The sequence below is a fragment of the Bos mutus genome, chromosome 11 (assembly GCF_027580195.1).
Source record: "Bos mutus isolate GX-2022 chromosome 11, NWIPB_WYAK_1.1, whole genome shotgun sequence".
Lineage (NCBI taxonomy): Eukaryota > Metazoa > Chordata > Mammalia > Artiodactyla > Bovidae > Bos > Bos mutus.
The window spans coordinates 4,603,644-4,627,631 of NC_091627.1; the positions used below are offsets into that span (position 1 = coordinate 4,603,644).

At 42.0% G+C, this 23,988-nt stretch overlaps 1 protein-coding gene across 4 annotated transcripts in view; it reads left to right on the forward strand.

The window, feature by feature from the left end:
• SETX (senataxin) overlaps window positions 1–20,575 on the forward strand; it is an 88,349-nt gene extending 67,774 nt beyond the window's left edge. For all 4 annotated transcript variants that reach the window (XM_070378782.1, XM_070378781.1, XM_070378783.1 and 1 more), the window contains 8 exons: window positions 1,574–1,723; window positions 2,690–2,797; window positions 5,956–6,143; window positions 6,743–6,835; window positions 7,785–7,949; window positions 10,904–11,002; window positions 11,610–11,697; window positions 19,514–20,575. In XM_070378782.1, coding sequence (XP_070234883.1) covers window positions 1,574–1,723; window positions 2,690–2,797; window positions 5,956–6,143; window positions 6,743–6,835; window positions 7,785–7,949; window positions 10,904–11,002; window positions 11,610–11,697; window positions 19,514–20,245 — 1,623 coding nt within the window. In that variant the 3' untranslated portion in view covers window positions 20,246–20,575. The remainder of the gene's footprint in view (window positions 1–1,573; window positions 1,724–2,689; window positions 2,798–5,955; window positions 6,144–6,742; window positions 6,836–7,784; window positions 7,950–10,903; window positions 11,003–11,609; window positions 11,698–19,513) is intronic.
• The last annotated feature ends 3,413 nt before the right edge of the window (window positions 20,576–23,988 follow it).

The following is a 23,988-nucleotide window of genomic DNA, read 5'->3' on the forward strand; positions in this document are numbered from 1 at the left end:
ACAAAAATAGAGAAAATGGTGTAACTGCTTGTACATTTATAGTTTTTTCTGAAACTCAGTGTTCTACTCTCCCACCCAGAAATTTATGGTAATTGTCATATGAATAATTAATGAAACTAAATTTGTAGGGTTTTCCTGTATTAAAAATAAAGAAGAAAGAAAATTACATGTCTGAATTCAGGTAGACCAACAGTGACTGGGATGTGGCACAAGAAAAGTGCCTTTTTTCCCTCAATTTTTAGCTGAAAGCATAAGCTCTTTTTACTTGTTTTTGATCACAAAAATTCTTTTATAGCATGTATAACTTTTCCCCCAGTATTCTTTGGATATAAAAATATCAACTCAAGTTTAGATGAGTCGAAGCTAGAATGGCCAGCATAGAGCCCTAATGAAATGAACTGGGGGTAAGGGAGAGAGGGTACTATGAACTGGTAATGGCATTTGTATTTTTGAGCTGAGATTTTTGTCTTGAATATATTTTTGACTTCTGTGTGGCTAAATGAATATAGTTCAATTTAATGCATATTTCCACTAGCAGTTTATTTCAATTAAAAATTATGTGCTGCTGCTGCTAAGTCGCTTCAGTCGTGTCCGACACTGTGCGACCCCATAGATGGCAGCCCACCAGGCTCCCCTGTCCCTGGGATTCTCCAGGCAAGAACAGTAGAGTGGGTTGCCATTTCCTTCTCCAATAAAAATTATGTGGAAAGCTATTAAAGTTTAAACTCAGCCCAAAATTAATCTTTCCATATTTCAGGATGAAGTCTTTGTTTACTGGTGTTACGGTTTTTTGCCACTGATCACATTGTTCTGTGGGTTGTTAAATTAATTGCACTTGCAGTTTGACCATGATGCTGGCTGTATGGAGAGGGATATGGCAGTTAGCATATGAGCACTGGAGGGAGGGCCACAGCTGCCACCACCTTCTCACAGACCTGCCTCCAAGAGTGCAGGTTTGAGTCTGTCATATGCTCAGCTCCAGCTTTTCAGGAGCAGAAATAGACTAACTGAATCTCTGATGAGACTCAGGCTCCATCTCAGTTTATTCCATTATATAGACGTGGACCAAGGTGGTCGTTAGTTCTGTGGGAGTAGAGTGCTTATGAGTTTCACAGGTGTTTTTGTTGGTACTGGTTCTTATAAAAGAAGGAATAAGGTTACATGCTAAAACTAACAGAAAAGGGTATGTTCAGGCTTAGTTTTGTTCCTGGTTTTACTCAGATAATTGCTTCACAGTTCAGTAGAATTATTTAGTCTTTCTTATTCTGATACCTTCCCACATACATCAGGCTATAAGAATTTTAAGTTTACTTTGACCAAATTAAACCCTGAATAAATTTTTCTTAACGTGCTGAAATCACGTTCCGAGATTAGACTCCCCTGCAGACTGTCCTCTCTGATGGCTTCTGAGTACCTTGAGTGCTGCTGTTTCCTAGATTGCAGGTTCCCACCTGACATTTACTGAACATTTTTCTGCCACATAAGTGGCAAGTGTGTTACAGTGCAAAGAGGCCTATCATAGTGAAGAAGTTTTTAGATACAAGTGAACATTGATGAACTTTTATTCTCTTAGGTTCAAGGACGCCCACAGAAGACACAGAGCATCATCATCTTAGAGTCACACATCATTTGCTGCACGCTGAGCACGAGTGGTGGCTTGCTGCTCGAGGCTGCTTTCCGTGGGCAAGGAGGCGTCCCCTTCAGCTGTGTCATCGTTGATGAGGTCAGTGAGCAGTTGGCCATATAGCTCTTGCCTAGTGCTGTGAGGAGGAAGTCCTAGGTGAAGAGTGGCTGCCAAGATGTTGACATAGTGGCCTTTTTGCATCTGATTTTGATCTGCTCTTAAACCTGTGTATTCCTGTATGTTGAAATATGCTGCTAATAAACCACCATGATGAAAACTGCTTTTCTAGTATTGGAATTATAGTCTTAGGTATTCCTGATCTTAACAAAATCCATCCCAAGGATTGTCTAGCTCCTGCTTAGAATATCTCTGGTTACCTTTTGAAGCATTTTTAATATAATTGGATAGCTCTGAGCACCATATTTTCAGCTTTTCATCCTAATTCCTAGTTCATTCATTGAGCAAGTATTTATTGGTTACCCACTGTTTGCTAGAATCTAGAGCCAGAAGACAGAAAGAGATGGAAAATGAAGGATAAAGAACCCGTTCAGGAGATCCGAGATCCAGTATTCACCAAAATGAAGGAATAGAAAAGATGATGAAATAGTTGAAGGAAATATTGCCAAATTGAAGTGAAGCTTGAGGGTTGCAAATGTGAAGTGGCCTCCTGAGGAGGAGAGCGGGCGGGTGGGTGGGGCACGCCGAAACACAACCCTGTCGGGCACACGTCCAGCGGGAACAGACAGACCGACCGGGGACAGGACTTGGCCCTTGCAGTTTATGGCTGCTTCCCAAGTGATAGTGGCACCTGAAAGATGGCTGACTTCCACAATGTATGTGTGTTGGAGCAGGGGGGTTGTTTTGGGTTTTTTTCCCCCTCCAAGCATTTAGAATGTTCTTATTGTTTTCTAATCAAAGAAAATCTTTATTTTTGATATTTGGTGCAGAAGGAGAAGGTGTACGTTTTTGAATGGCTAAGACTTTCATTATGAATTACACTGTATATGGATAAAAAGTAACAGAGAAAACTGTGACTGTATCTCCGTTCTATACTTTCTTACCAAGGCTGGACAGTCTTGTGAAGTTGAAACTCTTACTCCGCTCATCCATCGTTGCAACAAGCTTGTCCTCGTAGGAGACCCTAAGCAGCTCCCTCCCACAGTCATTTCCGTGGTATGTTTTTTCACATTCATGTTGCTGTAAAGTGGAAGGGGTCTTTTGGTTTTTTGTTTTGTGGGGTGGGCATCCTCCTTGGATCATCATCTCTTACTTGCAGGGAGAAATAGGGAATGGCTGAGGAAAGAGAACAGCCACTGTTTAGAGCCTTCATAGTAAAGTCTCCAAAAATATTCTTTGTTCATAATGAGCTTGTGTGTGTGTGACAGGAGCATGTAGGTGTCAAAAGACCAGAAGTTGAAGAACAGAATGTCCCATGCGCAATGGGCTGTCCCTCTGAGAAAGGCAGTGTACAGGTCTTCTAAGGGACGATTTGTTTTCATAACATAGCCACCAAACCCATGATAAAAACTCTAAAGGCAAGGGAAAGGATCCCAACCTCGTAATTTATATTTATGTATATGCAAATTTTGAGGAAACCAGTAAGATAAATTATTCTTACAGTAATGTGTACAGTATTAGGATTCCGTATCCTATAATGTTCCTCACACGCTCTGAAAGGGAAGGTGGAAGGAAAGAGACTGGGCTCCGCTTGTGGGAAGATGAGCAAGCAGCACGGTTGTGTCCCCTTCCCTGTTGTGTGAACACTCACTAGAACTGCTCCTGGAAGTGCATGGCACAGTCAGGATCCGGATGTTTTGGGTAATCTTGCACAGGTCTCCACCTAGGTTTTGAAACTGAATAACATTGGAGCATTTTACTGATACAGAGAGTGTGCGTGCAGAGTAGTGGCTGCATGAACAGTCCCAGAGAACAGACCATTTTCACAGCATTTCTGTTTAGTTATGTTCTGTTTGGTTATGTAATGAAAGCGTGTTGCTGTTTTTTGTTGTTACTGTTCTTTGACTTTGGGATCATCAACATGATCGTGCAGTTCTTTGATATCTGAGCACTTGTGCGTGACCATGTGAAGGGGTAGGCTAGGAGTACCCCTGACCTGGAGTTAAGACCTTGTCCGTGGGGAAGAGCTGCTGCACCAGGGTTCGTGGGGAGTTAGGAGGAGCCAGCTCCGCACTGCGTTATGTGACTAATACAGCGTTTCAGGGATTGACTGATGACTTCTCGAAGGGCCTTAGCATGCAGTTAGCGAAAGGGGGTTGTTGATAGTCCTCAGCTTTACTGCCTTCTTTGGTAATTGATTAAGAACAGCAGAAATGAGAAGAAGAATATTTGGGCTTTTCTTATTATAAAAATAATACAGGCTTATTGAGAAATTTTCAGAAAATGATTATAAAGTTAATTTTCTCAACATGCCTTTCTGACCCCCTATTTCTAGGAATAATTACTGTGAATAGTGCAGTGGATAATTTGAACAGTTTGTGGTCATGGATGTGCAAAGTTGCCTTTTCTCCAGTCTCTGTTTATTGAATGCTAGCCTAATTCAGGCACTGTTTTAAGTTCTAGGATTATGACAGTGTTGAAAACTGACAAAAATCTCTGCCCTTACAAAGCTGACATTCTAGTGGGTAACAGACAATAAGTTACCAAATTCAGAAGGTTGGGTAGTTACAGGGAATGTATGCATTTGGTGTGCCAGCTTTGACCTTGTAAAGGTGGCAGAATCAGTCTGTGTCACACTGCCTTTTTTCCAGTCAATAAATAAATCAGGAATGTACATTCATGTCAAAACATGAAAATCTCTGTCATTTGGTAGGACGGACCTTTTTTTTTTTTTTTTCTGTAAGTAAATGTGCTACCTCCTATAAATCCATTTTCTTTTTTCCTAGAGTGAAGTAAATGAGTTTTTTTGTTAGCTTGAATAGATAAACTTTTGAGGTATAGATGATAATGCCAAATGTCCACTAAGAATATTTATTCTATTTAATTACACAGACCTATTTAAAATTGCATATTTATATAATCACTTGCATAAATAATACAAATAGGAAGTAATGTCTTCTTTCTCCACTCTGATAGTTTGTGAAACAGGTTTATTAAAACTTTGCATATACATCTTCAGTGCTCATTTCTGCAACATACTCAAAGTTTCCACTATTCTTTCTCAATTTTGACATGGTGCTAACATTGAAACGTATATCCTAAGTATATCCCAACTGTGATTACATGAAGACACTTTTCTTCATTTGTCAATTACCTCTGTTTCAGGTTTCAGGTTTGTTGTAACCCTTTTTTGGATTTATGAAATCAACTTAGTTTGTCTGTCTCCTCCATTAGAATGTTAAGTTCTGTGACACTCGATGTTATTCACCTTAGACTCTCAGCACCCGAAGCTTTAGACGCTAAGTGCATATTGCCTGGATGGATGGATGAAGAAATTGGTCTTTAAGAGGCTGGTTTACAATGACATTCATTTTTTCAAGCTGTGGGAGCGCAGCCCAGAAATAATGGTTAATATCTGTGTTAAAATTCTTTGCTGCTTTTCTCATCCGTTCTTTCAGGTGACCTCTGTTAGCACCAAAATAGCGATGGTTGTGATCATTCACAAGATCACATCATTCATCAACAGTATGTGGGATTTCTAAATAAGGAGAATATGCCTCAGCTTTTGTAGTCACGCTCCGTGGCTTTTCAAAGGTGGAAGTCAGAAACATCTTCTTTCTCTGAATCTTTGGTTGTTGGTAATGCCATGTGCATTTTATTTATTTATTTTTTCAGCTTTTTTATTTTTTATTATAACATGGAACTACTCTTAAAAGCTTCTAAGTGAAAATATATCTTTTAAATTATATTTTAAAATGAAGCCAAAGTTTCTTTTTAATCAATGACACTGTAGCTTTGATGAAATACATGTAAGAATATCTAGCTCTGCTGCTATGCAGTTCTACAAAATTACAAAAACTCTTATTTTTTAGAATTAAATAAAGAAAACAATTTATAACTACTGTCTGTCTTCCAGGTACATGATCTCATGTAATATTCACAATACTTCTAGTATCATTATGAAAGTGAAAGTGTTAGTCCCTCAGTCATGTCCAACTCTTTGCAACCCATGGACTGTAGCCCATCAGGCTCCTCTATCCATGGGAATCTCCAGGCAGGAATACTGGAGTGGGTTGCCATTTCCTTCTCCAAGCCATGTGCATTTTAGATGTACGTTTGCTGTGTACATTGTAGAGCTCAGTAATTGTTTTTATAATAGTGGGAAAAGTACAGATGAGTCGTTAGAAATTATTGCTTTGTCTTCCCCCTTTCAGAAGGCACAGGACTACGGCTATGACCAGTCGATGATGGCCCGCTTCCACAAGCTCCTGGAGGAGAGTGTGGAGCACAACATGATTGGCAGGCTGCCCGTCTTACAGCTCACCATCCAGTACAGGATGCACCCGGACATATGCCTCTTTCCTTCTAGTTATATTTATGATGGAATCTTGAGAACAAATAGGTGGGTTCTTCTCATTGCATGTTAGCTTGTTTTATTTGTAGGTTTGGCTGCTTAGGAAGAATAGCTCTTTTACAGTGCTCTTAAGTCTTGTTATTAAAAACATAAAGGTTTAATAATTTAAATTATAAAAGTCATGTTGATTGTAGCAAATGCAGATAAATGAAAAGGGGGATAAAACCAACCCCCCTATTTATACTACCCAGAAATAATCACTAGTAACATTTTAGTATATTTACTTCCAGTCCTTGTACTATGCACATCTTTTTTTTTTTTTTTTTCCTTTTTCTCTTTTGGGAAAAAAGAATCATACCATGCTTTACCTACTATTTTATACTTTGCTTTTTTCATGTACTGTATTAGTAATTTTCCAGTCATAATTGTTATATTTAAATACATAGATTATTCTCCCTAGCACTAGAATAGAAATAAAATTCACTTTCTTTTAGTGTATTGAAATTTTATTTTTTTAAAGACAAGTCCTTCTTGTCCCCTTTTCCCTAGCTCTCTCCCTGCCACATACACACAGAAAAATGGTAGTAATAATTTTAAAAAATGTTTCTGACTTGACTTGTGTTCTAAATGCTGCTGCTCTTTTATAGAGGGACAGAGACCAGTCGGTGCTCATCTGACTGGCCATTTCAACCCTACCTCGTGTTTGATGTTGGAGATGGCTTAGAAAGACGGGATAATGAGTATGTTCTCTTATACTTCAGTCTTCACTGATGGTGTCAGAATTTTTATATTGTTTTTGTTTATATTTAAGTTCAAAATACGTTTCATACAAATCTCTCTGCCTAGTGCCAGGGCACAATCATTTTCTTTTAGCTGGATTGATAAATTCATCTTTTTAATCATAAAATTACTGATATCTTTATGTATTTCAGTCTTTCAGTTTTTCTTTCTTAATTGTATTAGTCGGGATTATATTACCTAACATGTGATAAGCACTTAAGTAGATCCATGCTGAACTCACTGCTGTTGCTGCTAAGTCAGTTGTGAGTAAAATAGACGTGGCCCCAGTGCAAGGCTATTGTGGTCTAACACGAGGCAGACATTAACCAGGCCATTACTGTGGTGATTGATTATTCCAGTTGGGTAAAATATTGGGAAGGAGAAATACAAACACAGTTGAATTAAGGTGTGAGGCAGAGGGTGGACGATACTTTGAGCATGTTGGATTGTGTGAATCGATCGGGTGGTCTGTGAATGCTAGTGCATGATCCACTTGGCCTGTGGTGGGGAATGAGAAAAGTGATACATCTGAAGCTCTTTTCTCAGTGTTGGGAAGATAATAAATCTGTAATAGGAGCTCTTCATTAGTCATGTCTTCATTATTATAAATACCTTTGTTCTCACTGTGGCTATCCCTGTTTTAACAAATGAAGAAGCTGGTGTCTAAACTTATTTGACTCCAAGCTCTTTTCTGTCATACAGCTTCATGTTTCACTGGGCAGTTATTCTGTTTATTCATATGTACAGTGTTAATAATGGTCATTATAACAGCCTCTTTGAATCACTTCTGACTGAATAAAGATAAAGCCTCCCAATCTACCCTTTACTGTAATAGAAACAAAGTGGAACTTAACAATTGGACTGCTATTAGTTTTGATGTCTTGTATTTTTTTTTTTCATCTTATTTAGCTCATATGTAAATGTTCAAGAGATAAAACTGGTAATGGAACTAATTAAACTTATTAAAGACAAACGAAGGGATGTTACTTTCCGAAACATTGGCATAATAACCCATTACAAGGCTCAGAAGACAATGATTCAGAAGGATTTGGACAAAGAGTTTGATAGAAAAGGGTGAGGCATCTGTATTTTTATGGCTCTTTCCAGTTTCTCTGTTGAATTAAAAAGAAGAAAGAGGGGATGGAAGGAGAGAAGAAAATGAAACTTAACCCCCGGGGCAGGGTCATAGACCCTGGTAACATAGAACAAGGAGACCAGGACACTGGCTCCACAGACTTGTGCTGAGAAGGGAGTGAGGTTACACTTGTAGCACCTGTAGACGGAGTGCCTGCTGCCTTTTCGAAGGTCTTCACCATTACACTTGACAGTGGAATTGACTGAGAAACTCTCCAGACCTTTCCATTTAGTTGGATGACTTGTTAATCTAAATTCTAATTGTAGCAAGATATACATAGTCACATTTTCACTTAGAAAAAATTATTTAAACCTTTTAATGCCTTCATGTATAGGGTGAAGATCGTGTCTTTGTCTCCTTTTACCTCAACAGTAAAATTAAAAATTAAATATTGGAAATCCAGTAACTCCGTAGTTTCTGCACCTCGAAACACACAAACTACCAAAATTGACACTAGGGAAAAACCAGAAACATTGGATAGATCTATTAAATGTAAACAGATTGAGTTAGTAATCAAACACTTACCAACAGAGAACAAAGCCAGGACCAGGCTTCTCTGGTAAATTTATCAAACATTAAGATTTAACACCAGTCTTTTTGCAAATGCTTTCGAAAAATAGAAGGGAAGACTACTCATTTTATGGGGCCACTATTATCTTGATACCAGAGCCATGGAGACATCACCAGAAAAGAGAACTACAGACTAATATATCCTTTATGAATGTGGATGCAAAAATTCTCAACAAAATAATGGCAGCTGAACGCAGTAGCATATTAAAAAGATTATAGACCAGGATCAAGTGGAATTTATCTCAGGAATGCAAGGTTGGTTCAATATATGATAGTCAGTCAGTGTTCTGTACCATAATTAAAGGGAAACCCCACGTGGCTGTGATCATCTGAATAGATTTCATTTATTTGAGTGAAAGCATTTTAGTGCAACAACAACCTTTCATGATAAAAATACTCAACAAATTTAGGAATAGAGGGGAACTTCCTTAGGCTAATAAAAGATATCTATGAAAAACCCATAGCTCAAAAACCATACTTGATGGTAAGATGAAAACTTTCCCTATATGATCAGGAAGGATAGGATGTCTGCTCTCACTGCTTTTGTGCAGCATTGTATTAGAAATTCTGTGCAGAGCAGTTAAGTAAGAAAAGGAAATGCAATATTTGTGCAAACTGCTAGTCCTTATAAACAAGTTCAGCAGAGTTGTAGGATACAAGATCAGTATGCAGAAATCAGTTGTATTCAGCAGCCACGAGAAATCTGAAAAAAATTGTTTTAAATTCCATTTACGGTAGCATCATAAAGAACAAAATACTTAGGAATAAATATAACCAAAGAAATAAAAGCTCCTACACTAAGTACAAAAAGTTGTTGAAAGACATTGAAGAACTCCAAAATAAGTGGAGATAGTCCATGTTCATGGATTGGAAGACTTACTAAGATGGCACCTTTCCCCACGCTGATCTACAGGTTCGTTATCTCCATCAAAATTAAAACTACAGTTTTGGAAAAGCTTACTGCAAAGTTCATGTGGAAGTGTAAGGTACTCTGCAAACAACTTGACAGAACAGTGTTCGGGGGCTCACACTTTTTCAAAATTTACTACAAAACTGTCAACATTGTGGTACTGTCATCCGGGTAGACATATAGACTAATAGAAGTGAGATTCCACAAATAAATCCTTACGTTTGTGCCCAGTTGATTTTTCAAGAAGGGTGCCAAGACCATTCAGTGCAGAAAGAACAGTTTTTTCAACAAATGGTGCTGGAATTAGTATAAGGTATCCTCCTGCACAGAGTGAATATTGCCCCGTGTCACACTGTATATAGTAATTAACTCGAATTAGAGCCCTGAGTCTTCAGAGACAAAATTATAAAATGTGTAAGGAAACAAAAGTAAATTCATATGATCTCAGATTAGGCAACAGTCTTAGGTGTGATATCCAAGCACAAGTAACCAGAGGAAAATTAAATTGGTCTTCATAAAAATGAAAAGCCTTTGTTTCAGACAACACTATCAAAGAGTGAAAAGATAACCCACAGAATGGGAGAAAGTACTTGCAAATTATTCATCTGATGAGTTATATCCAGAATATAAAGAACTCATACAACTTGATAATAAAATGACAGTCTTATTTTGTTGAAAAATGTGAATAGCATTTTTCAAAAAATAAAAATTCAACAGGCACACTGAAAGGCATTCCACATCATATATCATTAGGGAAATGCAAATCAGAACTACAATTAGATAACCAAACCATTTCATATCCACCACGATGACAGTCATTGAAAAAACAGGCATTAACAAATTTTGGCAAGGATGTGGAGAAATTGAAACAATACATTGCTGGTGAGAAGACAGAATGGTAAACCATTGTGGAAAAGTTTGGCAGTTCCTCATAAAACTTAGTTACCACATGACCAGCAGTTTCATTCCTGGATACATACCTGCTTTGGGGAAATGTTCACAGGAAAGTTTGTACAGGAATGTTCATAGCAACATTATTCATGATAGTTAGAAAGCAAAGACAATGCAAACTTCGAAAAATTGTATATGGATAAATTGTGTATTTGTACAAGCAACCATGCAGTTGTAGAAGGAATGAAGTAGTGGGATATTTTGTGACACATGTGAACCTTGGAAAACATTGTGCTAAGTGAAAGAAACCTGACACAGAAGGTCACATGCTCTGTAACTTCATTTACATGCGAGCTATGTCCCATGTAGAAAAGTCCATAAAGATAGAACATAGATGAGTGGTTGCCAGGGCCTGGCGGGGAGGAAATTAAGAGACTGATGGCTAATGGGCACAGGGCTTCTCCACTGGGAATAGACATGCTTTAATAACTGTTTTTCAGTAAATATGTTTCTCTTTAATAGGGCAGCAGAAGTCGATACCGTGGATGCCTTCCAGGGGCGTCAGAAAGACTGTGTTATTGTTACATGCGTCAGAGCAAATGCCACACAAGGCTCAATTGGGTGGGTAACTGTCATCCTTGAGTTTTTGCTTTGTTTATAATCCAGAAGTAGGTCTATTTTTAATCACTCTTAAGAGAGTACCATCATTTGCTCAATTATATAAAAAATTACATAACATCATGAAGTTTTTTTTTAAGTTATGTAGTTGGTCCACTGTTAGGTCTGCTTTTCTTGGTTCCTTGTGTCCATGTCACAGAGTGAATCTTTTTTCACTTGAGAAAATTAGATGATTGAATCCAATATATTTTGCAGGGGCATGTTCCTCTCCACAGTATGTGTCATAATTGATCTTCTGTCATATTTTTAGGATGTTTTAAGACTTAAAAATCACAGCATTAAAATTTCTAATATCTAAGTCACGATAGGAAATAGGTGCATCACTTTGAAGGAAAGCTCCAGACATCGTTTGTTTATTGTTTTTGATGAGAATTGCCCTATGCCAGGTCCCCTGTGTTGAGAGAAGGGGTGCAAAAGCATTGTGATTTTAAAGCAGAAGGAGCCAAGAAAAGCTGTCAGAAATATCGCCTGTGTCTCACATACACTGATACATGGCCTAGTCATTCCATACAAAGAAGTAACTTTTTTTTTTTCTTCTTCTATTGCTTAGATTTCTGGCAAGTTTGCAGAGATTGAATGTCACCATCACACGAGCCAAGTACAGCCTCTTCATCCTCGGACACTTGAGAACCCTAGTGGTAGGTACATTCTAGAGGATCAGGGATCTCAAAAGGTTGCCCCTTATTACTCATACTGGGTTGAGGTTTTGTTTTTATCTTTCATCAAAATGGAAATGATTTCGAGGTCACAAACAATAGAGTTCCTCTTACCCCTCACCCCCACCTTGTTAGTCCCCCAGCAGCTTCTTCATGGGAGCTTTTAGGCACCCAGACTGTTCTTATCTTAGCCCAGGACCCAAGTAATCACAGTGTGCTCTCAAGATGACCTTTAAGAAATTTTTTCTACATCGTGGGATTGGTCAGCCCTTAGTAAACTTAGTTAATGTGGTCTCAGCTCAGCCTGATGCCAGAGAGAGTGGGAGTTTGCAGGTGTGTGTATGGATCTTCACTTCTGTCCTGACACTTTGAGCCGCACCACTTGCTGCTTCCCTTGAGAGATGAGTGCCATCAGAGTCCTCTGTCAGAGCAGATGCTCCTCCAGAAGGGTCAGGTTCCTCTTGTGGTCCACAGACAGTATAGCGTAGTTGGATGAACCACAGCTGGATAAACGTGTATTTGCTGCTTTGTCTCATTTAGGGGTAATAACTCAGTTTCTCTAATTTTAACAGTCTTTGGTTTATCTTAGCAGAAGTGCTAACTTAGTTCAGTTCAGTCGCTCAGTCGTGTCCAACTTTTGTGCCACCCCATGGACTGCAGCACGCCAGGCCTCCCTGTCCATCACCAACTCCTGGAGCTTACTCAAACTCATGTCCATGGAGTCGGTGATGCCATCCAACCATCTCATCCTCTGTCGTCCCCTTCTCCTCCCGCCTTCAATCTTTCCCAGCATCAGGGTCTTTTCAAATGTCAGCTCTCTGCATCAGGTGGTCAAAGTATTGAAGTTTTAGTTTCAGCATCAGTCCTTCCAATGAACACTTGGACTGATCTCCTTTAGGATTTGACTGGTTGGATCTTCTTGCAGTCCAAGAGACTCTTAAGAGTCTTCTCCAACACCACAGTTCAAAAGCATCAACTCTTCAGCACTCAGGTTTCTTTATAGTCCAACTCTCACACCTATACATGACTACTGGAAAAACCATAGCCTTGACTAGATGGACCTTTGTTAGTAAAATAATGTCTCTGCTTTTTAATATGTTGTCTAGGTGGGTCATAACTTTCCTGACAACTTGGTGAAGTGAAGCGAAAGTTGCTTAGTCATATCTGCCTCTTTGCAACTCCGTGGACTGCACCGTCCATGAAATTCTCTAGGCAAGAATACTGGAGTGGGTACCCGTTCCCTTCTCCAGGTGCTCTTCCCAACCCAGGGCTTGAACCCAGGCCTCCCGCATTACAGGTGGATTCTGCACCAGCTGAGCCCCAAGGGAAGCCAACTTAGTATTTCCCCCTATTTTGTCTAGTTCCACCAGAGGGCGTTCAAATACAATCTCCTCCTTCAGCTCTTCCCTAGGTCTGTGGTCTGCAGCTTTCGTTGTTTGGTACCTCCTTGAAATAATTTTTAAAAGCTGCATATCCTCCATTTTAAGTTGATACTGAGAATCTTTTATCAGAAGGATTGATAAAGGTTTTGTTTATAATATGTTGTAAATACTGACATTTTAAAATAAGGCTAATAAAAATAAATCTATTATGTCACTCTTTTAAGTGTATCCAGTGGGGTAGAGACCATTGTTATTCTTTCTGCTGTTTAAAATTGAATTGTCATCTGTACTGTTCAGGATATAATTCAGTGGGTATAATGAATATGTTTTCATAATTAAAAGGCTGTTAATATGACTTTTAGGCTTTTCTGCCACAAAAAAAGTTTACAATATAAATTGAACTTTTAAGGAGTTGTTTTTCATAACTGTTTGGGAAAACTGTGAAAATTGTACTTTTTTGGTAACTTCCTATTGTTCAGTCACTAAGTCATGTCTGACTCTTTGTAACCCAATGAACTGTAGCACCCAAGGCTTCCCTGTCCTTCACTGTCTCTGGGACTTTGCTCAAACTCATGTCCATTGAGTCAGTGACGCCATCTAACCCATTTCATCCTCTGCCGCCCCCTCTCCTCTTGCCCTCAATCTTTCCCAGCATCAGGGTCTTTTCTAATGAGTCGGATCTTTTCCAAGGAGTTGGCTCTTCACATCAAGTGGTCAAAATATTGGAGCTTCAGCCTCAGCATCAGTCCTTCCAGTGAATATTCGGGTTGATTTCCTTTAGGATTGACTGGTTGGATCTCCTTGCAGTCCAAGGGACTCTCAAGCGTCTTCTCCACACCACAGTTCAAAAGCATCAATTCTTTGGTGCATCAGTTCTTCTTTATGGTCCAACTCTCACATCTGTACATGACTACTGGAAAAACCAGAGCTTTGAGTGTACAGACCTCTGTTGGCAAAGTGTTGTCTCTGCTTTTTAATATGCTATCCAGGTTTGTCATACCTTTTTCCTTCCAAGGTGCAAGCATCTTTTAATTTCATGGCTGTAGTCACTGTCTGCAGTGATTTTGGAACCCAAGAAAATAACATCTGTCACTGTTTCTACTTTTTCCCCATCTGTTTGCCATGAAGTGGTAGAACTGGATGCCATGATCTTAGTATTTTGAATGTTAAATTTTAACCCAGCCTTTTCACTCTCCGGGCTTCTCTCATCGCTCAGCTGGTAAAGAATCTGCCTGCAATGCAGGAGACCCCAGTTCAATTCCTCGGTCAGAAAGATCCCCTGGAGAAGGGATAGGCTACCCACTCCAATATTCTTGGGCTTCCTTTGTGGCTCAGCTGGTAAAGAATCTGCCTGCAATTCGGGAGACCTGGGTTTGATCCCTGGGTTGGGAAGATCCCCTGAAGAAGGGAAAGGCCACCCACTCCAATATTCTGGCCTGGAGAATTCCATGGACTATACAGTCCATGGGGTTGCAGAGTTGGACATGACTGAGCAACTTTCACTTTTCACTGTCTTCTTTCACCCTCCTCAAGAGGCTCTTTCTGCCATTAGAGTGATATCATCTGCATATCTGAGGCTGTTGATATTTCTCCTGCCAGTCTTGATTCCAGCTTGTGAGTCATCCAGCCGGACATTTCACATGATATACTCTCCATATAAGTTATATAAGCAGGGTACAGTATACAGCCTTAATGCACTCCTTTCTGAATTTTGAGCCAGTCTCTTGTTCCATGTCTGGTTCTAACTGTTGCTTCTTGCCCTGCATATAGGTTTCTCAGGAGACAGGTAAGGTGGTCTGCTATTCCCATCTCTATTTACCATAGTTTGTTGTGATCCACACAGTTAAAGGCTTTAGCAAATCTATAGTGAATCGTTCAGTTCAGTTGCTCAGTTGTGTCCGACTCTTTGCGACTCCATGAATCGCAGCACGCCAGGCCTCCCTGTCCATCACCAACTCCCAGAGTTCACTCAGACTCACGTCCATCGAGTCAGTGATGCCATCCAGCCATCTCATCCTCTGTCGTCCCCTTCTCCTCCTGCCTCCAACCCCTCCCAGCATCAGAGTCTTTTCCAATGAATCAACTCTTCGCATGAGGTGGCCAAAGTACTGGAGTTTCAGCTTTAGCATCATTCCTTCCAAAGAAATCCCAGGGCTGATCTCCTTCAGAATGGACTGGTTGGATCTCCTTGCAGTCCAAGGGACTCTCAAGAGTCTTCTCCAACACTACAGTTCAAAAGCATCAATTCTTCGGCACTCAGCTTTCTTCACAGTCCAACTCTCACATCCATACATGACCACTGGAAAAACCATAGCCTTGACTAGACGAACCTTTGTTGGCAAAGTAATGTCTCTGCTTTTCAATATGCTGTCTAGGTTGGTCATAACTTTCCTTCCAAGGAGTAAGCGTCTTTTAATTTCATGGCTGCAGTCACCATCTGCAGTGATTTTGGAGCCCAGAAAAATAAACTCTGACACTGTTTCCATTGTTTCCCCATCTATTTCCCATGAAGTGATGGGACCAGATGCCGTGATCTTCGTTTTCTGAATGTTGAGCTTTAAGCCAACTTTTTCACTCTCCTCTTTCACCTTCATCAAGAGGCTTTTGAGTTCCTCTTCACTTTCTGCCATAAGGGTGGTGTCATCTGCATATCTGAGGTTATTGATATTTCTCCCAGCAATCTTGATTCCAGCTTGTGCTTCTTCCAGCCCAGCGTTTCTCATGATGTACTCTGCATAGAAGTTAAATAAGCAGGGTGACGATATACAGCCTTGACGTACTCCTTTTCCTATTTGGAACCAGTCTGTTGTTCCATGTCCAGTTGTAACTGTTGCTTCCTGACCTGCATATAGGTTTCTCAAGAGGCAGGTCAGGTGGTCTGGTATTGCCATCTCTTGAAGAATTTTCCACAGTTTATTGTGATCCACACAGTCAAAGGCTTTGGCATTGTCAATAAAGCAGAAATAGATGTTTTTTCTGGAACTGTCTTGCTTTTTCCATGATCCAGCAGATGTTGGCAATTTGATCTCTGGTTCCTCTGCCTTTTCTAAAACCAGCTTGAACATCTGGAAGTTCACGGTTCATGTATTGCTGAAGCCTGGCTTGGAGAATTTTGAGCATTACTTTATTAGCGTGTGAGATGAGTGCAATTGTGTAATAGTTTGAGCATTCTTTGGCATTGCCTTTTTTTGGGATTGGAATGAACACTGACTTTTTCCAGTCCTGTGGCCACTGCTGAGTTTTCCAAATGTGCTGGCATATTGAGTGCAGCACTTTCACAGCATCATCTTTCAGGATTTGAAATAGCTCCACTGGAATTCCATCACCTCCACTAGCTTTGTTCGTAGTGATGCTTCCTAAGGCTCACTTAACTTCACATTCCAGGATGTCTGGCTCTAGGTGAGTGATCACACCATCATGATTATCTTGGGTCATGAAGATCTTTTTTGTACAGTTCTCCTGTGTATTCTTGCCACCTCTTCTTAATATCTTCTGCTTCTGTTAGGTCCATACCATTTCTGTCCTTTATCGAGCCTATCTTTGCGTGAAATGTTCCCTTGGTATCTCTAATTTTCTTGAAGAGATCTCTAGTCTTTCCCATTCTGTTGTTTTCCTCTATTTCTTTGCATTGATCAGTGAGGAAGGCTTTCTTATCTCTTCTTGCTGTTCTTTGGAACTCTGCATTCTGATGCTTATATCTTTCCTTTTCTCCTTTGCTTTTCGCTGCTTTTCTTTTCACAGGTATTTGAAGGCCTCCTTAGACAGCCATTTTGCTTTTTTGCATTTCTTTTCCATGGGGATGGTCTTGATCCCTGTCTCCTGTACAATGTCACGAATCTCCGTCCATAGTTCATCAGGCACTCTATCAGATCTAGGCCCTTAAATCTATTTCTCACTTCCACTGTAAAATCATAAGGGATTTGATTTAGGTCATATCTAAGTGGTCTAGTGGTTTTCCCTACTTTCTTCAATTTCAGTCTGAATTTGGCAATAAGGAGTTCATGATCTGAGCCACAGTCAGCTTCTGGTCTTGTTTTTGCCGACTGTATAGAGCTTCTTCATCTTTGGCTGCAAAGAATATAATCAGTCTGATTTCGGTGTTGACCATCTGGTGACGTCCATGTGTAGAGTCTTCACTCTCAGTGAATTCACTCGGAGTGAATCTATAGTTACTTCACAATAAAGGTGGTTTTTTAACTTTTTCTTTTGTACTGGAGGACAGCCGATTTAACAGGCAATGTGGTGATAGTGTCAGGTGAACAGCAAAGGGACCCAGCCATTCATATACATGTAAATTAAGATTTTTGTAAAAGTTCTTTTTCCTGTGACCATAAGGATCAAAGTGTTTAACAATTGATATCTTATCAGTTGAAGAACATATTTACAGTGATTATTTTTATACAGTTAAATTCTGATCATATTCAAACCTGAAAAGTCAATGTTTGCAGAGCTGTGTGTCTTAGGTGCTTGGATTACCGAAGCCTTCGTGGGCACCCCTGTGTTCACCGCAGGTGATTGTACCTGCCCCAGCAGCTTGCTCTGCAGTCAGCCTGGGGACGGGTGAGAATGTGGTGGTGACTGGGAAGGGTGGAGTGGAAGGGCAGGAAAGCCCCAGGAGGGGACGTGGGAAAGCTGAAGTTTGAAAGCTAAAGTTTGGAAATAGATTCCCAGAGAACGCCCCCACATCCCTCCCCCACCAAGGGCATCTCCGTGAGCCCCCAGAGTCACACACATGCAAATTTGCAGAGCGCTGCTGTCCCACTCTGGGAAGCTAGAGAAACTCAGAAGAAAAGCTCCCAGTCTGACTTTTGGACTTTCTCGTCTAGTTTACGGGTTTCTTCCTGGGCTTCTCCCCTGCCCCCTTTTTGGTTTTCAGCCCAGTTCCCCTTATGGGAGTGGAGTGCGGACTCATAGCGCTCCCTCAGACCTGTTCATGTGACCTAGGGCTTGGGTTAGAGACCATGTTTAGGTGCCTCAGACTCAGTAAACCCACAGCAAGGCCACCTGCTTTCCAGGTTGGAGTGCTGGCACTTTGTCATATAAGAGGTCTGTGGGAAGGTTTCAGGCAAGAGCCAGGACTTGTTCTTTTTAAAAATGGTTTGACCAAAAGGCAAGAGCTTGTAGTCACCCAGCTGTGAATTTCTCCAGGATCGCACACCCTGCAGTCAAAAATGATGAAATGTGGAAACAGAGTGCGTTTCAAAGTCATTTAAATAAAATAACCATTCATGTCTTCAAGTTGAGGGAGCAGACTCATAGAGGTCAAGTGACTTGAGCATGGTCACACAGCAAATAAATACTACGGCTTCCCTGGTGGCCCAGCTGGTAAAGATTCTGCCTGGAATGTGGGAGACTTGGGTTTGATCCCTGGGTTGGGAAGATCCCCTGGAGAAGGAAATGTCTACCCACTCCAGTATTCTGGCCTGGAGAATTCCGTGGACTGTATATGTATAGTCCATGGGATCGCAGAGAGTCTGACACGGCTGAGCAACTTTCACTAACTCTATACCCCCAGCCACCTATAGTACAGGAGCCCACAGGAGGGTTGTTGCTCAGTCACTAAGTTGTATATGGCTCTTTGGTAGCCATCCTTTTTCTTCTCTTTCCTTTGTCAAAAAGTCTTCATCGTTTTTCCCTGCACTATACTCTCTCTTCTAAGGAAGCCCAAGTTTTGATGCTTGTAAATAAGCAGTTTATTCCCTCTCTTCCTTTTAGAGGAAGAGAGGAGAGATGCATGAGTTGGATTTTCTTTCACCTTCTTTAGATGTGCTTTTCATAACTTAAAGCTCTTCTAGAAGAGATAGAAAGTTTCATGATATCTTTAGAATAGTATCTCAGTGAATTAAGATGGTTCAGCCTGATGGAGTTTGGGAAGCCTTTGGGAATTTGGTGACAGCTATGGACCTGTTTGTAGAACAGTCAACATGCACTCAAAAGTTAGAGCTTGCTGAAACTGAGCCTTCCTGCCGTCTTCCCGGAGGCAAGCAGCATCAGAGGAAATTCAGTGGGATGACGCAGCCCTCCTACAACTGCGTCATCCAGGACACTAACCCCAGTCACGTGTGGTAGCAGAGAGCTTGAAATGTGGCTGGTGCGACTGAGGAAGTGAACTTCTAATTAACAAATTCAGATGGCTGCACAAGGCTCCTGACAGCAGACAGAATTGCATGACAGCTAATTCACCCACATGGCTTGAGTAACAGTGACAGAAGGGCAGAAGTCTTTCTTAGAGCTGTGCTGAGTGCTGTTTTGTAGCAGCGTGTTTTATCGTTCTGTATGCATCTTATTTTTTCTTTTGGCTTTGTCAAGTAATGGATTCTTGAGAATCCGTTCATGAGGGTATACTTAAACTATTTGTTCCCAAGCACGTGAGTGTTTTTTGGGGATGTAATTTTCTTCCTTCTCTTTGTCTCAAGGAAAATAGACATTGGTATCACCTGATTCAAGATGCACAGAAACGTGGCGCCATTATTAAGACTTGTGACAAGAACTACAGACACGATGCAATGAAGATCCTGAAGCTCAAACCATTGCTTCAAAGGAGCCTTACTCACCCTCCTGCTGTCGCTCCAGAGGCATCCAGACCCCAGGGTGGCCTACCCAGCAGCAAGCAAGATGGTGAACTCAGCAAGACATCTTTTGCTTCTTCCCTATACCACTCACCCTCTGACTCCAAAGAAGCCACAGTCACTGAGGCTGCAAAGGATCCTGAAAGGCCACCCAATCAGGACTGGCTTCGGGACCCAAGACTGCTGCGGAGGATGGGCTTGGCCTTGGATGCCCAAGGAATAAGCCTCAGGGAGCCGCAGCCCTTGAGCCCCCAGCATTCCGGAGCAGCGCCTCCTTTGGGCGCCCCAGGCTGCCCTGGGAGTCCCCAGGAGCCAGGCACCATCAGGCAGCAGGGAGTCACCCTGAACAACCACACGCCTCACATGCAGTGTGACTCTCCAGTTGCTAGTACTGACACTTCCACAAGCAAAAAGAAGTGTGACCAGGAAGAGGGGGTGCTCAGCCACAGGAGAGAAACTAGGTCCTTGAGTGTAGGGGATCAGGAGTGGTGGGCTAGCTCCCACGCAAAGAGGAACTCAGACTGGGATGAGAGGGTCCTGGAGGAGGACAGCTGCTCAAAGAAGAGACGGGTTTTATAGTACGGCCGAACAGCAGAGGCTGTCAGCCACGACCATTGCTGCAGACCTCTGATGACTGACTAACAGGCTTGTCCAGATACGACTGCTTTTTTCCTTATAGGAGTTTGTTGTTGGAAAACAAAACGTATTATAATACATGGGCCTCTTGGTCCTTTCGGTCAGTTGCAGAAGCTTTCAGAGGACATTTGTGCATCAGTAATTATGTCTTTGAAGTAGGAGGCTTGCAGTGTTGATCTCTCGTTCTTGTAGAAAAGGAGGTCAGCCTGGAGAGGTTGTAGAAGTTGGAATGTATATTTGTATAGCAAATAACAAAATCCTTTTAAAATTTAATCTGGTAGATGGCTTTTCTTTCCCCTGCTTAAAATGTTAATCATTTTCAATAGAACAAACCTTATATTAAAAAAAAAAATGTGAGGAGGGCAGGTCCTTTAAACCATTGTTATGACAAAACAGATGTTTAACAGCCCAGGTAGTCTGGCAAGGAGCTGAGTTTAATGCTGCTGAGTCAGAGGTCTCTAGTTCTATTTTTTAAAAGCAGCTAGAGTCTTCTGGGGAGAAGGCAATGGCACCCCACTCCAGTACTGTTGCCCGGAAAATCCCATGGATGGAGGAGCCTGGTGGGTTGCAGTCCATGGGGTCGGTAAGAGTCAGACACGACTGAGTGACTTCACTTTCACTTTCCACTTTCATGCATTGGAGAAGGAAATGGCAACCCACTCCAGAGTTCTTGCCTGGAGAATCCCAGGGACAGAGAAGCCTGATAGGCTGCAGTCCATGGGATCGCACAGAGTCGCACACGACTGAAGCGACTTGGCGGCGGCAGCAGCAGCAGAGTCTTCTGGGGGAAACTTGGGAAGCAGAAAGTTCAGTTAGTTAAGTTGCACTGATGACCTTTGTAGACCAGGCACCCTGACACAGGATAGTGCATTTCTGTGATGAGTTCATCTTCTAGTAGTGAGCACATAGTTCTCCAGCTTAAATTCTCATTCTTCTTGAATTAGGAGAATATGAAAGTATAGTTCTTGACATGTCATTCAGATGCCCCCAGTGTATTATGAGTTTTCTGCAACTCATGGGTTAGAAATCCAGCGGTTGCCAAGTGCAAGATCAGTGCCGAGGTGGCTTGTGTGAAAGCGTGCATTTCTTGGGTTGAGCCAGAAAACTGGGTGTTCGCCATCTTCCCAAGGGGTTCCTGGGGACTTGAGACAATATTTTAGACAGGAAAGAGACGGCCTTTAAAAAGAGCAGGCTGGAAGAGCAGCACGGATACTTGGGATTTCAGAACCAAGGAAAGAGTTGACAGATTTCCTCTTGTGTCTGGAGACCATTGTCACTGATGCAGATGCAGCGCTGTTGCGGGACATCTGGTTAGAGGGCTTGTGCTTCTGTGAAAGCAAGTGGCTGTAGTGGGTGGAGGTCTGGAGACTTGGGCGTGGGCAGGGCTGCCTGATTGCAAAGCCTGGCTTTCCCTGCACACAGTGGTGCTGAGGTCTCACAGACACAAGCGTGTGTTAACAGTCGACCTGCGTTTGAACCCGTGGTTGGTTGTGTACACCGTGCAGCACCCCAGCTACTCGGGGGTAGAGAGCACATCCCTGAGTGTGAACGTGCACCCTCTGAAGTGTCTCTGCTCTTCTGCTTTTTAAGCAGAAAGGGCTTTGTGTTCGTCAGAAATTGTCCTGAAGCAGGTTATTAAGAGCTTTAAAAGAGCGTTTGGTTGCCAAAGGTTTAAACACTCTACTTCTCTGTTCCCCTTGTCCCTCTCACTGCTATCTAGACCTCTGCTGATGGGCGTGGATATTCCCTGTCACCTGGGGAGCATGCGCTCTGTCCCCAGAGTCAGCCCCTGCTCCCCCGTCACGGAGGTGGGCCGAGCCCTACTTGGGGCCAGGGCTTTGTAAGCTTCCTGCCTGGCCTTTGGCAAGAAAGCTCTTTGTTGCTGTGTTTATTTTCCTCCTGTCTTGGTAGAATGCTTGATTTAGCAGACAGTTGTAGTGATCACGGTTTAGAGAGTCTAGAAGGTGTTAGCTTATAGAAGAGGTGTGATGGACACTGCTGGGCCAGGAGCTTTCCCCATGCTGCTCACACAACATGAATTTAAGGCAGGGTCTGTTGCCTGTTCCCACATGTCATGCCCACCTTTTGGTTCACCACTCACCTAGTCTGGGAATGCAAGAAGTAGCACATCAGAACACCTAACGAGCACGTGTGTCCTGACAGTCCCTCCCAGCAGAAGTGGTCATACCGGACATTGCATTGGAAACGCACCGTGGTTCCAGTTGGCGTACTTTATGTATCTGCACAAAGCACTTCATGTGTACCGTGTGGCCTTTCTTGATGTAGCTGTCACAGCAGTGTTGTTGATGGGCGGTTAATCTGCAGGTGAAAAATAATAGCTGTTTGTTTTGTCCTTGCCATGGCGTTATAAGAAAGTGCCCTGTCTTCTTTCAGTCTTAATTCTTTCAACATGAAAATATTCTACTTAAAATCTTATTTTGTTTCTTTGTATATGATTTGCCTTGAAATTACTGTGGACAGTTTATTTAGTTCTGTTTTCATGTATTATCAGGAGCAGATTTGATAAGTACATGTGAATAACCTCCTGTAAATGAGTTTTATAACAAAATTGTACTAAACTATTTTCTAAAGTCAGTTGTGCAGATTTATAGTTTTCTTTGCTGTAGTTTTCTTTCTATGCCCTGAATTCCTAGCCAGGATTTGGCAAACAATAGCCCTGTTGTCTCTGTTAAGATCTGAATATTGAGGAAATGGCAGAATTAAAAGCAGAAACAAGAAAGCTGACGCATGTTAGGAGTTATTGAATGGAGATTCAAGGGACTTCCAGGTAACTCGCTTAGTCTGCCATTGGATTGATGTTTTCATCCAGTCTGCACCCACGGTGCTCCTAGCTTCTCACCTCTTCTTGGAATCTTATCCACAAGGTAGTGAGTGAGGTACGTGTGGCCAACTGTGGTGTCAGTTACCCGTTGAGATTTGGTCCAGAAACACACGCTTACCTCCAGGCTGAGCTTGGGAGAGCAGAGCAGATGAACAAGGACCCACAGAAGGAGCTGCGGGAGCCCCAATGGCGGGGCTGGAGGCAGATGGCCAGGCCGGGGGTAAGCGCTGGTGGTTACAAAGGAGAGCACGTTCTCCAAAAGCAGTGGCTTCAGGAAGGACAGTTGGACATGCTGAGCTCCACCAGGATGTGGGCCCCGCCAGCCTCCCTGGGCCTCCCACTCATCCGGGATGGAGGCACCCACCACCCGTGAGGGTAAAGGGACGACCTCGAGGGGAGTCCTGGGGCAAGGTGAAGTTGCCAGGAGACCTGATGAGAGGCGGGCGCTCTGTGATGGCCGTTTTATCCATGCAGTTGGTTCCTGCAGCAGCTGCCATGGGGGTTTTTAAAATCTCTCCTGACCAATACAACTGGCTTTCACCATTTATTGTTTGAGGAATAAATAATTCAAAAAGGAAACTAAAATTTAGCTTCAATTTAAAGTAGAATTTACAGCGTTGCACAGTACCATGAAGGCAGTTTCTGTACACAAAGGATCCCTCAGTAACTCTTAAAGGACTTGAGTTATTGTCACCCTGTGCTACTGGACAGGAGGTGTTTGCCAAGTCACACTGCGTAAGCGGTGTCCACAGGTGGACGGTGCCCTGACCCACGGGAACTCCGACCCACGGGAGCTGTCTCTGTGTTCCTTCCTCCCTCCAGCTTGGGCCAGCTCTGCTTGTGG